This window comes from Callithrix jacchus, chromosome 5 (genome assembly GCF_049354715.1).
Source record: "Callithrix jacchus isolate 240 chromosome 5, calJac240_pri, whole genome shotgun sequence".
NCBI classification, from domain to species: domain Eukaryota; kingdom Metazoa; phylum Chordata; class Mammalia; order Primates; family Cebidae; genus Callithrix; species Callithrix jacchus.
Genome location: NC_133506.1, coordinates 34048610 through 34064260, shown reverse-complemented (window position 1 = coordinate 34064260; position 15651 = coordinate 34048610). Strand labels below are relative to the sequence as shown.

At 47.6% G+C, this 15651-nt stretch overlaps 1 protein-coding gene across 2 annotated transcripts in view; it reads right to left on the bottom strand.

The window, feature by feature from the left end:
* Positions 1-15651, bottom strand: part of ARHGAP40 (Rho GTPase activating protein 40) — a 47024-nt gene that overhangs the window by 15544 nt on the left and 15829 nt on the right. For both annotated transcript variants that reach the window (XM_008995932.6, XM_035298613.3), the window contains exons 2-5: positions 9539-9741; positions 5916-6136; positions 4384-4459; positions 3673-3821 (exon numbers count right to left, since the gene is read on the bottom strand). In XM_008995932.6, the coding sequence (XP_008994180.3) occupies positions 3673-3821; positions 4384-4459; positions 5916-6136; positions 9539-9741 (649 nt within the window). The remainder of the gene's footprint in view (positions 1-3672; positions 3822-4383; positions 4460-5915; positions 6137-9538; positions 9742-15651) is intronic.

Sequence of the window (15651 nt, the reverse complement as noted above, 5' to 3'; positions counted from 1 at the left end):
CCCTGGGTTCAGTCTTGCTGTGTTGCCCAAGCTGGAGTACAGTGACATGAACATTGCTCACTGCAGCCTCCATCTCCTGGGCTCAATCGATCCTCCTGCCTCAACCTCCTGAGTAGCTGGAACTACAGGTCCCAGCTTTATCTGTGAGTGTAGGCAAATAATTTTACCTGTGTGTTCATCTGCAAATGGAACTGATAACAGTATTTACTTCACAAGACTGGTGGTGAGATTAAATTCAATAAATCATATGAAACATGGTTCCCGACACATAGTGAGTACTCAGTACTTATTACCATGTTTATTTACACACTTAATAGAATGAAATTAAATCAAATATGTGAAGTACTTGGCATAAAGCCTAGTGTATGGTAAAAGATCAATATGTGATGTCTTTAGCATTATTATTACTCAGAGAAGGGTCTTGCTCTGCCGCCCAGGCTGAAGTGCAGGGGCACAATCACAGCTCACTGTAACCTTGAACTCCTGGGCTCAAGCAATCCTCCTGCCCCAGCCTCCTGAGTAGCTAAGATTACAGGCACACATCACCAAACCCAACTTCTTTTTTTTTTTTTTTTTTTTGAGACGGAGTCTCACTCTGCTGCCCAGGCTAGAGTGCAGTGGCATGATCTCCACTCACTGCAACCTCTGTCTCCCAGGTTCAAGCAATTCTCCTGCCTGCACCTCGCAAGTAGCTGGGATTATAGACGTGCACTTCCACACCCAGCTAATTTTTGTGTTTTTACTAGAGGGGTTTTCACCATGTTGGCCCATCAGGTCTCAAACTCCTGATCTCAAGTCATCCACCTGCCTTGCCCTCCCAAAGTGCTGGGATTATAGGCATAAGCCACCGTGCCTGGCCCACACCCAATTATTTTTTAAACTTTTTTCTAGAGACGGGGTCTTGCTGTGCTGTCCAGGTTGGTCTCGAACTTCTGGCCTTGAGCGATCTTCCCACCTCAGCCTTCCAAAGTGCCAGGATTAAAGGTGTACACCATCATGCCTGGCCCTTTAGCATGATTAATTATCATCATTCATAATTTAATAGAGAAAAATTACCAAGGAAGAAGACAAGAAAATTTTGAATGTTAATTATCTCTGATGTTTTAGAAATAGAAACTCATTATTTAAAAATTTTAGACCAGGTGCATTGGCTCACACCTGTAATCCTAACACTTTGGGAGTCTGAGGTGGGTGGATCAACTGAGGTCAGGAGTTCAAGACCAGCCTGGCCAACATGGTGAAATCCCTTCTCTACTAAAAATACAAAAATTAGCTGGGCATGGTGGCACATGCCTGTAATCGCAGCTACTCAGGAGGCAGAGACATGAAAATCACTTGAACATGGAAGGTGGAGGTTGTAGTGAGCCGAGGTTTTGCCACTGTACTCCAGCCTGGGCAACAGAGTGAGATTGTCACAAAAATAAATAAATAAATTAATTAAATAAAAGTGTTATTTGTTGTACTATGATTATGGAGGATATTATCACTGAGATAAACTAGGTGTAGAGTATGTGAGAGCTCTGTTTTTACAACTTCTTGTGGGCCTAAAAGTATTTAAAAGGAAAAAGTTTAAAAGGAAATTCACAAATTCAAATTCAATTTGAATGAGTGGAAGTACTCTCACATTGGAACAGAGGCTACTGCAGGGGGTGGGGCCTACTTCCTAAGCAGTAGAGAGTAGTAATCAGTTGGGAAGGCTCTGGGGTCAGGCTGCCAGGTGTTCCAGTCCTGGTCTTTGCAAGACAATTCTGTCATTTCCCTCTCTGGGAGCCATGATATTGTTTGGCTCTTCCCCCCACCAAATCTCATCTTGAATTCCCATGTGTTGTGGGAGGGACCATGTGGGAGGTAATTGAATTATGGGGGCAGGTGTTTCCTGGGCTGTTCTCGTGATATTGAATAAGTCTCACAAGATTGGATGGTTTTAAAAAGGGGAGTTTCCCTGCACAAGCTCTCTTCTCTTGTCTGCTGCGATGTGAGACATGCCTTTCATCTTCCACCATGATTGTTAGGCCTCCCCTGCCACATGAACTGTAAGTCCATTAAACCTCTTTCATGCCTTTATCACAGCATGAAAACAGACTAATACCTGCCACTTCTCTTTTTGTTTTTTCTTTTTTTTTTTTAGAGACAGGATCTTGTTCTATGGCCCAGGCTGGAGAGAAGTGATGCAATCATAGCTCACTGCAGCTTCAACCTCCCAGATACAAGTGATCCTCCTGCCTCTCGAGCACCTAAGACTATAGACCTGAACCATCAAGCCTGGCTACTTCAAAAATTTTTTGTAGATATATGTATTGTTATGTTTCTCAGGCTAGTCTCAAACTCCTAGACTCAAGCAATCCTCTCACCCTGGCCTCCCAAAGTGCTGGGATTACAGTCGTGAGCCACTGTGCCTGGCCCTACTTCTCCTTTTTTTCTATCATACAGTCAGGGAGAAATGAGGGCACTGGAAGCCTTGGAAACAATGCCCTGGGTCAGGGCAGCCCTCAGTAAAATGTTACCTAAGATTACATCAACTACATCAGCACGTAGTCAACGAAGAAACACTTTCTCTAGTAACAGTGGGACTGCGAAAGACTATTTTCACTCCGTGAGAGAAGTCAGAATAGTGGTTATTCTGTGGAGAAAGGGATTACCTGGGAAGGACATGGGGGAGCTCAAGGGGTGGTGGGGCAGGAAGTTTCTTTCTTTTTTTCCCATATTACAAGTTATCAAGCAAGGGAGGAAGTTTCTGTACTGATTTGGTGGTATTTACACAGGTATACATGCCAAACTGTACATGGTAATTATCTGAACTATAACTCAGTTAATGGTGAGTTATAGTTCAATCTTTAAAAACCTATCAGTGATTACATCTTATTTGGAAGGAACTATGCTGGGATAGTTGAATATTTGGGGGAAATAAAACAGCCAGGTGCAGTGGCTCACACCTATAATCCCAGCACTTTGAGAGGCTAAGGCTGGAGGATTGCTTGAGCCCAGGAGTTTGAGACCAACTCCTGAAACTAACTCTAAAAATTTTTTTTTAATTAGCTGGGCATGGTGGCATGCAACTGTAGTCCTAGCTACTTGGGAAACATATGTGAGGATAGCTTGAGCCTGGGAGTTTGAGGCTGCAGTGAGCTGAGATGGCACCACTCCACTCCTGCCTGTGTGACAGAGCGAGACCTTGTCTCAAAGAATAAAGAAAGAAGGAAAAAAGGAAGGAAGGAAGGGAGGGAGGGAAGAGAGAGAGAGAAAGAAAAGAAAGCAAAAGAAAGAAAAGGAAGAAAAAGGAAGGAACAGAAAGAAAGAAGAAAGAGAGAAAGAAAGAACTGAAATGTTAGGTCCCTCTCTGTCATCCCAGGCACTAAAATTAATTTTAAAAGTAACTAGAAAACCATACGTTGATGGACAGTTACAAGCTTGCTGGAGGAGGAAGGGCTTTCTAAGGATAAAAACAAAGATCATGGCGACAATCCTGACAGGCCTGCTAGACTATAAGCACCCTGCTCCCCAGTCCTTCACACCCAGTGGTCACTCAGTAAATATTTGTGGTACAAATTAAATGAATGAATGATTCAACAACTTCTGTGCTGGGTGCCTGTCAGTGTGGAAGGTGTGAAGAGATGGGTGCTGGTGCCTGAGCACAGGTGGACCTAGCCACCACCCTCTGGACAGTGTCCTCACCGGCAGGGAACACTTGCCCCAAGCAGAGGCACCTCCCGGTGATGAGCCGCTCCTCTGCAGGAGCACCGCAGCTTGTTCTGAGTAGGCAGAGTCCATGTTGAAGGCTTCTTCCCTCCCAGTCTGCTCCAGCAGCCCCCCAGGCTCTGCTGCTGCAGGGGAAACAAAGCAGAAAGGCAGTGAGAACTGGCTACCAGGAAGCAAGTGCTGGGGTTCCGGACTTAGGCCCTTAGTCCTAAGAAGTGATCTCCCAGGCTCAAGTTCAAAGCCCCAGGATCAAATAATTAGGTTTAGGACTCAGGCTTATTGCCCAGGAAGTGATTTCCTAGCTAAGACCCTCACTGCCCCAGGAAGTGATTTCCTAGCTAAGGCCCATTACCCCCAGGAAGTGATTTCCTAGCTAAGGTCCATTGCCCCCAGGAAGTGATTTCCCAGCCAAGACCCACTGCCCCCAGGAAGTGATTTCCTACTTAAGGCCAATTGCCCAGGAAGAGATTTTTCCCATCTTGAGGCCCATGGGCCTGATGGCAACACCTCACTTAAGGGCCCAACCTGTCCCCTTAGGGCTCCTCCCTACTGCCCTTGAGCAGGGAAGGCAGGGAGTCAGCAGGAAGAGGGAAAGGCTGGGAGGTACACACCTTCTCTTACTTCACAGAGCAGCCCTTTGTGCAGCCTAGAAGATTCTCAGGGCCCTGGAGAATGAAGACCACTTACCTGGAGGAGATTTAGAGGCCCTGGAACTGAGCTGGGCCCATTTCATACTGGAGTCCCCATTCTCTGATGACATTTTCTATGCAAATTACAGACAGTGCCCAATTAGTCATGTGGGAAGCAGACAATGCTTGCATAACCCTAGGAGATAGGAGCCACTCACAACTCCTTTACACAGATGGAGCCACTGACGGCCAGAAGCTAAGTTACCTGCCCGAGGTCCCACAGTGGCTAAATGGGGGAATGGGCACTGGGGCCCAAGTCTGGCTCACTCCAATGCCTGTAGTTTTAATCAGTGCATTATGCCACTTCAGAGCTGCTCCAAGAAAGATGATGCCCACAACCTATCATCAGGCTTTAAGTGTCAGCAGGGCACATAGTGACAATAAAAAAGTATTTTGTACTGATAATGAGGTAAGAGGTGGGACTTTGGCTGAAACAGGGAAGAAGCAAAAACACCTCTCCATAGGACATGCCCACAGTGCCATGACAGTTTACCATTGCCATGGTAACACTTGGAAATTACTGCCCCTTTTCTAGAAATTTCTGAATAACTCACCCCTTAATTTGCATGTAATTAAAAGGCAGAACTGCTGCTGCCCTGCCACACTGGACACACTGCTACGGGGTGGCCCTGCTCTGCAGGAGCAGTCACAGCCCAGTGTCACTGCCACCTCCATAAAGGTGTTTTCTTCTACTACCAGCTCACTCTGGAATTCTTTCCTGAGTGAAACCAAAACCTCCCAGAGCTAAACCCCAACTTTGGGGCTTGCCTGACCTGCATCAATAACAATTATATAGGAGCAACGTAGGCTTTCAGGCTCACCCAAGCACACACAGTGGCAACAGGCATATATATATATGCAGGGGCGTGCATGGCAGATGAAGACCTACATGCAATGTAGGGACATAGTGGAGGGCGGGAAGACATACATGTGCAAACCCATGCACTCTAAATGCATACACACATACCAACACACACCCCAACACACACACCCCAACACACACATATACTAACACACACACCAACACACACATATACCAACATACACAGCAACATACGCACCAACACGCAAACACACCCTAACAAGCACACACATCCCAACACACACACCCCAAAACCAACACACACATCCCAATACACACACCCCAACACATGCACACACACAAACACACACCCCAATGCACACTTACCCCAACACACACATACCCCAACACAACACACACATGCCAACACACACACCCCAATATACACACACAAACACACCCCAACACACACACACCCAACACATACACCCCAACACACAGCCAATACACACACCCCAACATATGCACACACCCCAACACACACACATACCCAACACACACCCCAACATATACACACACCCAACACACACCCCAACACATGCACACACACACCCCAACACACACACCCCAACACAGCCCTGCAGCAGAATCACTACATCTCTCAGGCTGCAGTGGCAGCACAGAGACCCCAGTCAGACAGGGTCTGCAGCAACTCATATGCCACTCACCCCGGAATTGAAGACCCCAAAGACATCCCTGACATCTCTGACAGGTGCCTTTTGTCGTCTTCGCAGTGAGCGAGTATAGATGTCCAGCCGGCGGCACACAGCAGCCACCTGGGTCTGTGTCAGGGTGGACAGGAGCTCCTGGTGATCACCGTCCAAGCCCAGGCCACCAAGGAGGCCCGACAGGCCTGTGTCCTGCAGCCACTGGGATTCAGCTTCCCCTTCTGCCAATGGAAGTGAAATCCAGATGAACACACACAGCTCTGCACTCGGCCACACATGCTAACCAAAGCTCCGCGTGGAAGCACACATTCACCTGGACACAGGAGTTCCTGCGTATGACTGTGAGACCTATGAACACCAACCAGGCTCTTTGGGGAAGAAGATCTAATGAGCCACCTGAGAACTGGGGGTGGGGTGGGGGGTTACTGATGACATTAGCCAGTGTGTGGATGTCAACCCATAACATAGCAATCCCTGGAAAACAGAGCTGGCTGAAGAAGGGCACCACATGTTCTGATTTTGGACCCACTTCTCTCCAAAGTAATGAATCCACTTCTCCAAAATCTGTCAGAGACCACCACAGAGTCACATGGTGTCCCCTTGGGAAGTTGGTGCTGGGAGTCGATTTCCCCTTGGGAAGTCCTCCATGTTCAAGACCTTGTTGGTGTTGGAATTGTCCCTTCGACTGTGCTTCCTAAGGAAACTGTCATAGTCCCATAGCAAAACCATTAATTGGAATGGGAGTGTGTGTTGAGACTGCAGGATCTTGGATCCTGCCTCCAGAGATTCTGCACAGGAATTCAGACCTCGAGCCTGAGAATCTGCACTTGGAATATCTTCCTCAGATTATTCTAACGCAATAGGGTCTTCAGATCACACTTGAGAAACACTAGCCTTATCATGGAGGAAGTGGACCAGGGCTCGTACGAGAGTTCAGCTGGAAATTGAACACATGTGCAAGAGGATTGGTAGTTGTACCCAGTGCTGACCAAGTTAGTCAACAAGGCAATAGTTGTTTTTAAAAACCCAAACAAAACTGCTTTTATGGCAGCCCAGGGTGTGCAAGTCTTCCCCCAACATTTTCCCTGCCCTTGGGAACCAGAACAGATGCCTCCAGGGCAGCCACAGTGTTGCGGGTCCATTCCTGACTTGTGCTTGCTGGAGGTACTGATTCTATCACGATACCAGACATTTTTTTGTTTGTACAGGATCCTTTCAATGAGCCACTGTTTCTTGAAATTCACCTACCACCTTTGTAATTTTTATCTGTATCTAATTATCCCCTGTAAAATTCCTTACGAAATATATTCCCTTAATCACAGGCTACATTTTTCACTTAAAAAATCTATTTTAAAAGGAAACATCCCCACCATAAATGGAGCATCCATCATCACCTGCCGTGAGTAGACATTGATGGGAAAAATAAATTATTAACAATCCTTCTGGTTCAAGTTGGTGTCTAAATAAAAAGAAAAGATGGCCGGGCACAGTGGCTCACGCCTATAATCCCAGCACTTTGGGAGCCAAGGTGGGCAGATCACCCAAGATTAGGAGTTCGAGACCGGCCTGGCCAGCATGGCAAAACCCCACCTCTACTAAAAATACAAAAATTAGTTGGGTGTGGTGGTGAATGCAGTAGTCCCAGGTACTTGGGAGGCTGAGGCAGGAGAATCGCTTGAACCCAGGAGGTGGAGGTTGCAGTGAGCCAAGATTGCTCTACTGCACTCCATCCCGGGCGACAGAGTGAAACTCTGTCTCAAAAATCAAATAAATAAGAAAGAAAGGAGGAAGAAAAACAATCTTGGCTCCATGCTACTCAGGATCCCTCTGCCCTCTGAGTCTAAAAAAGTTCCTGTGTTTATTTAGTTGCCCGAAGTGGCTTCTCTCTGACCCACTCTGACTCCACTCCCTCTGTGTTGTTGGAAATTAGATTGCTGGCCACATCATGACACCAGATAGGTCACGTGGAGGAGGACGTCTGACACAGGGCATCTCCTGAAGCCACTCTAGTGTCACCATGGATTTTTTACATTCCACACTTGGAGGCTCTGCATGTGACTATTAGGCCCTTCGGAGGTTTGCATCACCACATGGTCTGTTTTGCCAACCAGGGGCAAGCCCAGCTGAGTTAATTATATGCCAAACCAGGAAGGGTTCCACGTGAGCCCTTTCATTCCCTCATGTGCTGAACAAGTAAGGATGGAGGATGGGAATGTGCTTGGGTCTGTTCTAGGCACTGTGGACACAGCAATGAAAAGGGCTGATGATGTCCCTGGCCTCACGGAAGTTACATTCTAGTGGGGGTCACAGATGCATGCACAGTAAAGTGTGCTAGGTAATGTCAGGCAGCGATCATTGCTGTAGCAATGAATAAAGTAGGGGAGGGGCTAGAGAGTGATGGGCAGGGGTGCTATTTTATGTAGGGAAGCTTGTGAAGACCTCTCTGAGGAGGTGACATTTGAGCCCAGTCCTGATAGGAGAGAACAAGTCGTGCAGATGCTTGGGCAAGACCATTTTAGGCCAGAGGAGCAGTGAGGACAAAGGACCTAAGGCAGGAAAGTGCTTTTATGGTCAAAGACCAGCAAGGAGGCCTGAGGGCAGAAGTAGAGTGACACCTAGCCAGGGTGGAAGGAGAAGAGGCAGAGAGGAGGCATGAAGCCAATTTTGTAAAGCCTGATAAGTTACGATCTGGTGGCTTTATTACATGTCCCCAAATTCTTTGACTCTCACTCCATCACAAGGTGGAGTCTAATTCCCATCTCTTTGAACATAGCTACATGCAGGGCAATAGAATGTAGCAGAAGCAATGATGTCTTTCTTCTAAAACTGGGTCATAAACAGCAAGACAGCTTCTACCCAGCTCTCTCTGTTGGTCTTGTGCTTAGAACACAGCTGCCATTCTGTGAGGAAGCCCAGGCCACATGTGGAGGCCTCATGCAGGTATTCCAGATGATAATCCCAGATGAGGCCCCCTGTTGATCACATCCACCACCAGACACATAGATGAGAAATCTTCTGAGATGACTCCAGCCACAGCCACCATTTGATTGTAACTTCATGAGAGACCCTGAGCAAGAACTGCCTAGCTGAGCCCAGTCAACCCTCCAACAGTGAGGTTTAGTAATAGTCATAACAATTAATTATTGTTGCATTATGCTGCTAAGTTTGAGGTGGTTTGCTACATAGTAGTAGATAATAGGGGCACATAATTGTCTATTACTCTGAGATAGATGGAGAGATATATGAGGATTGCAGATGGCTTAGAATTTCCCTAGAATGTTAGCTCCCTGGATAGGAAACTGTTTTGTGTTCATTGTTGTATCCCAGTGCTTAACTAGTGCCTGGCACATCATAGGCACTCAATAAATATTTCCTGAAGGACTCACTCTAAAGAGAGACATAATCTAATTTGCATTACTAAAAGATCGTCTTGACTGTGGCATGGAGGACAGGCAATAAGCAGCACAGGTGAAGTGGGGAGAGCAGTGAAGAGGATACTGCACCAGTCCAGGCAACAGAGAAAATGCTGTCATGTTCTGATTCATGTCTGGATCCTCTCACATTTCTCTGCCTGGAATCAAGCCCTCATACTACCCCTACAGGCCCCAGCCAGGGTCCCTCACCCTCTGGAAGCTGGCCTTCATTCCCGCCACTGTCCTCTTCCCTCAGCTCATCCCTCTGTTGGATCCGTTCCACCTCCATCCAAAAGCTGTCCATGCTGGAGCTCTCTGCTGAGGACATCCGGGAGCGGGAAGAGCCAGCAGGGCGTGGTCGCAGGGGATTCTTCTGGGGAAGCTGATTCATTCGGCCCGAGGAGGGGCCAGAGCTGTAGCAAGTGGGGAAGGTGCAGGGAGATCAGGTCTGTGCTGAGGCTTGTGGCTTTCCAGAAATCAGCCTGGGGCCCCTGAGGGCTGAGAAAGCTTCCCAGGCATGTTTTTCAGAGTGATCTCAGCAAATTGACTGGTGACCCCTCACCCCTGCGGGATCCTTGGAAACCAGCGATGCTGCATGGGACAGAGACCACTGCTTGCTTCCACATTCTTGGTCAAGGCAAACAGGCTTGGACATACATATGGTAGAGGCAGCATTCACAAGAGGAAACTAAACACCACACCAGGCTAGGAAATGACAGGGCAGTGCCTCATGATCAAACTGAATTTTTACCCAGAGCGTCTCCTGTCTTGTTCCCTCACACCTCCTCCTTTGTGAGTCTGGCTGCCAAGCACTGCTTGTATCACCGGAGCACCTCATCTCCTCCTTTTCCCAGACAGCGCTGACTAGAGCAAGTACCTGATCACAGAGGCACTGTACATAACTGAGCAAATCTCATTCCCTCAAGGTGTTGAACCAAGGACAGAGGGGTCAGTATCAGACACATGAACCAGAAGCCAGGTGGTGCTGGAGGGGCTGGAGTGGCCAATCTTCCAAGAAAGCAGAGAGGGGCCCCTCTGCAGCCATGGAGGGATGTGGGGTGGCCTAGGCTTGATTTTCCAGGTCCCAGTTGCAGCCTCTCATGATCCAGGCTATGCGGTTTACCCCTAGAGCCCCAACTCCTACATCCTTCCCTTTAATCCCCCTCTTCTTCCCAAGCTACACTGAATGAATTTCTGCTTCATGCAATCAAAAAATCTCAGAGTAAGACACTGCAAGTTTCCTGGTTCATATAAATGAAGTCCAGGACTTCAGAAGAGCTTAAGAACAAAATGTCTCTGCTGCCAGTCCAAATCCTTGAGAAATGGTGGGGTTGGTCATAATGACAAAAATACTAGACTGGAATCTCCTAGACCTTTAGCAAATAGACCGCAAACTACCCCTGCCAGAAGAGAGGGAAGAAATCCATTTTCCCATTTTCCGCAAATAGGAAAAATGTATATTCTGCAAGTTCTATAGGTATTTAAGTGCCCATGTGGAAACAAACAAAAGGCGGAAACCAGTAAACATCGAGTTTGATCTGCCCTATTAAAAAAGAAGATTGGCCATGAGCGGTGGCTCACGCCTGTAATCCCAGCACTTTGGGAGGCCAAGGCCGGGTGGATCACGAGATCAAGAGATCGAGACCATCCTGGTCAACATGGCGAAACCCCGTCTCTACTAAAAATACAAAAAATTAGCTGGGCATGGTGGCGCGTGCCTGTAATCCCAACTACTCAGGAGGCTGAGGCAGGAGAATTGCCTGAACCCAGGAGGCGGAGGTTGCGGTTAGCTGAGATCACGCCATTGCACTCCAGCCTGGGTAACAAGAGTGAAACTCCATCTCAAAAAAAAAAAAAAAAAGAAGAAGATTCGGCTGGGTGCGGTGGCTCACACCTGTAATCCCAGCACTTTGGGAGGCCAAGGCGGGTGGATCACCTGCGGTCAGGAGTTTGAGACCAGCCTGTCCAACATGGTGAACCCACAAAACATTAGCCAGGTGCGATGGCAGACACCTGTAGTTCCAGCTACTTGGGAGGCTGAGGCAGGAGAATCGCTTGAACCCAGGAGGCAGAGGTTGCAGTGAGCCGAGATTGTGCCATTGCACTCCAGCCTGGGTGACGAGCAAAACTCTATCTCAAAAATAAAATAAAATAAAAAGAAATAAAAAAGAAGACTCATTTGGATTAAAAAGGGAAAGTCATCCACATGCTGTTTTTTTTTTAATTATGCTTTTCTGTTTTTGTTTTGTTTGTTCATTTTTGTTTTTTTGAGACAAGATCTGCTTCTGTGCCCCAGGCTGGAGTACGTGGCATGACACAATTTACTGCAACCTCCGCCTCCCAGGCTCAAGCCATCCTCCCACTTCAGACTCCTGAGTACCTGGAACTACAGGCACATGCCATCATGCCTGGCTAATTTTTGTATTTCTCATAGAGACAGGGTTTTTGCAATGTTACCCAGGCTGGTCTCAACCTCCTAGGCCCAAGCAATCCACCTGCCTTTGCTTCCTAAAGTATTGGGATTACAGGAGTGAACCATTGAGCCCAGCCTTAAAACATACTTTTGTTAGCTATATTTTCCATTATAAAATCAATATGCAGTAACTGTAAAAACTCCCAGCAATGCAGAAGTGAGCAAAGTAGAAAATCAATCATTCTCCTGTGACTACGACCGCATTTTCCACGCTAACACTTCGGTGTGCAGACATCTCATATTTCTCCCCAGGCGTACTTCACCTAAAGGCATACATATGGTAGAGGCAGCATTCACAAGAGGAGATTAACACCAGGACAGGTGAGGAAATGGCAAGGCAGTCCCTCACAGATCCCACTGAAGTTTCACCCAGAGCATCTCCTGCTTCCTTCCCTCACACCTCCACCTCCTCCTTTGTCAGTCTGGCTGCCAAGCCCTGGTTTTCCTGTTGGTATCAGGAGCATCTCATCTTTTACCCACTCCCAATCAGCTTTGAACAGAGCAAGTACCTGAGCACAGAGGCGTTATGCCTCACTGAGCCAATGTCATTCTCTCAAGGTGTTGAACCAAAGGCAGAGGGGTCAGTATCAGGCACGTGAACTGGAAGCCGTGTGGGGCTGGAGGGGCTGGAGTGGCTCCTCAGTGGGCATTGTTTTGGGCTCATGTCAGCCAAGACACCGAACTCAAGTCTCCACCAGCCCCACAAGCATCCCATGCATGCTAAGCATTTGATAGCTCTTTGCTGAGCAGCTGGATGCTCACAGGCGGGTCCCCACACAGTGCGTTTACTTGAAATATCCCCATCTCCTTTTGATGAAGGTTCGGGTTGTTTCTATTCATCAATATCACAAGTAATACCATCTGATACCTTTGGTCCTTTGTACAGTAGAAGAGAATCCTAGAAGTAGGATTGCTGAATCAAAGGGTTTGTGAAACCTTGCCACATTGCCTCTAAAAAAGGGCTATTTTACTGGATTTTTGTTTGTTTGTTTTGATTTTACCCCTGCTGTCTGCTTAGCCCCCTTGTGGATCCCGTGCCCTGGAGTCCCTGAGGCTGTATTTTGCCCTCTGCCTATGACCTCACTCACTGTTGTCCCCCAACTTTCCGGAGGTGTAACCCAGGACTTAGGGCCAGCTCCATGGCTCTGTGACCTGTTCAGTCACACAGGGCCCGGGTGTAGAAGCGGCCCACACTTGGTTCAGGGCTCCACTTGTCACCATCTCAAAATTCTTCACAATGTTTGAGTGAGGGACCCATGTTCTCTTTGCACATGGCCTGTCCTGCCAGGATTTTACCATAGAGCCTAGCTTATGGCTTCCTCCCAAGCATCCTGCCCACACGGAGCTCGGAGCTCAACTCTGAGTCATAAACAATTCCATCCCGAAACATACTCAAAATGTAGGAAAGCAAAGACACCTCCAATGAGCCAAAGCCGGAAAAAAGGGACAGAGCACAACCTCCTGGCGACATCTCAAGTATCTGCATGGAGCAGAAGCTTCCCTGGAGACAAAGTCTCAGTTAATTATAAAATTGGCTGTTCTGCTCCATTTACGCTTTTCGGGAAAACTGCTAGTCACTGCCTCCTGCGAATCTGTTTGGCGCCCCATGCTGGGGGCGCAGCTCTTTCTTTGGTTGCTTTGCGATCTGCTTTGAAATTACCGGCATCTGTGTATTTTCGTGACAATTTGAAAACTGCAGCAACTAAACCAAAGCAAAATTGTCAACACTATCACCATTGGATAGCTAAGCAGCGAGGGGGCAGCAATTATTTCTTTGGATGAACATTCCGAGGAGGTCAGAGAGGGGCACAGGAAAGAACAGAAACAAAATGAAACCCCCACAGCGCTGAAGGTGTGATTGCTCCAACATACCGTTTTGCAGCGTGCTGGTGAGCATCCCCCTTTTAGGAAGAGAATGACAGGAAGAGAACACAGCCACAAAACGTGTCAGAGCCTCACAAATACAGCTGATGTTTTGTTTTGTTTCCAGCGCTTTGTTGATGTGTAGTGTATGCAAAGAAGTATACATGTTTAAGAATACAGTGGGGTCAACTGTCTCCAGTTGTAATTTGGTTTTTAAACCTTTACTGAATACTTACTACACACCCAGCAGCAAACATTTCCAAGCATAGGTTTCTTTCTCATTACTTTTTTTTGAAAAGGGTCTTGCTCTGTCTGGAGTGCAATGGCGCGATCATAGCTCACTGCAGCCTCAAAGTCTTAGGCTCAAGCAATGCTCCTGCCTCAACCTCCCAGGTAGCTAGAGTTACAGGTACATGGCACCATGCCCAGTTAATATTTTATTTTTGGTAGACGCTAGGTCTTGCTGTGCTTCTCAGGCTGCTCTCAAATGCCTTGACTCAAGTGATCCTCCCAAAGTGCTGAGATTCCACATGGCAGCCATCAAGCCTGGCCAAGCATCAATCAGTTTAATATATCAGTCCCATGTAGGGGTGCTATTGTCTCCAATTCACAGACAAGGAAACAGACCCAACAGGATTGGGGGACCCACCCAGACTTTTCCTGTTGGCAGGTGGCAGAGCCTGGATTTGAACCCAGGTTGCAAGCTCCAGTGCCAGGGTGCTTAACTGCCACACTAGATGATTTAGGGAGCCCTCAGGTGTAAGTGAAGTAATCTGAATGCATTTCCTTCCCCACTGCAGACACTGCGCCATCTCAGAGTTCCCTGTCTCACCAGATGGTACCATCAAGCACTCTGAGAGCCACTCCTCACAGCCACTCTGGTGACTCCACATCCCATGAACCCCTAATGAATTTTACGTTTCATACAACTCTTATATCCACTAACTTCTAACCACCACTCTGGTCCAAGCCACCATCACTTCTCAGCCTGGACCACCTCATTGTAGTCTTCCTGTGTTTCTTCTAGATATCCTTCTCTGGTTCAGAAAGATCTACCAAGCTCACAAAACTTGCCTGTCACCCCCTCTAGGAATCCTCATGGTATCCCAGGACGCTGAGGATAAAATCCAAATGCCTTCTGAAGGCGCTGGACTGACCTGCCTACGCTTCTGGTCTCATCTCCCATCCCTCCTTCTTCCCTCTCCCTGGAATGCCCTTCCCTTGTTTGCCAACTACCCTTCAGGTCTTAGATGCAAAGTCACTTCCTCAGACACAACTTTTCTCATCCCTAACCTGGATTAGGTCCCTGCTATGTGCTTTTGTATAACACATTCTTTGCAAGTGGGACTATTTCTTTCTTGGCTTCTCTACTCACTGTTGCCTCCCCAGTGTCTAGAACACTGCCTGGAATATAGTAGTTATAAGCAGATATCATATATGGTCCAAAAATTCTTTGACAGTTCTCCTGTGGGGAGGTGGGGCCTATGTCTCCTCCTGCTGAATCTGGCAGGCTTGTGACAGCTTCAGCTGAGAGAACACGGCGGAGGTCAAGTGATGGGACTTCTCTGTCTCGTTGTAGTGACCAAGCTGATTCCACCTGGCTCACACTCTCTGCTTGCTCCTTGGAATGGGTGGCTATGTTGAGAAGCCCAGGCCAAGTGCAAGGTCACATGCAGGTGCTCCAGTCACCAGCCCTAGCCGAACCTCACCCTTGAATCAATTTAGTGTAGGTGTCAGACACATGAGTGGAGAAGCTTCCAGACAGATGCCTCCAGTCCCCTGCATGAAGTCACCCCCAGCTGTTCAGTCTTCCCAGGTGACACCCTAGACATCATGGAGCAGACAGCAGGTATCCTTGCCCCCTCTGTCCCAGTTTCTCACCCATCAAATTCCTGAGCAGAATAAAATGATGTTATGTGCCACTCAGCAATAGATAAACAGATTTGTAAGTTTAGAAGTCAAGAACTTTGGCTCTAGTGTCAAACTG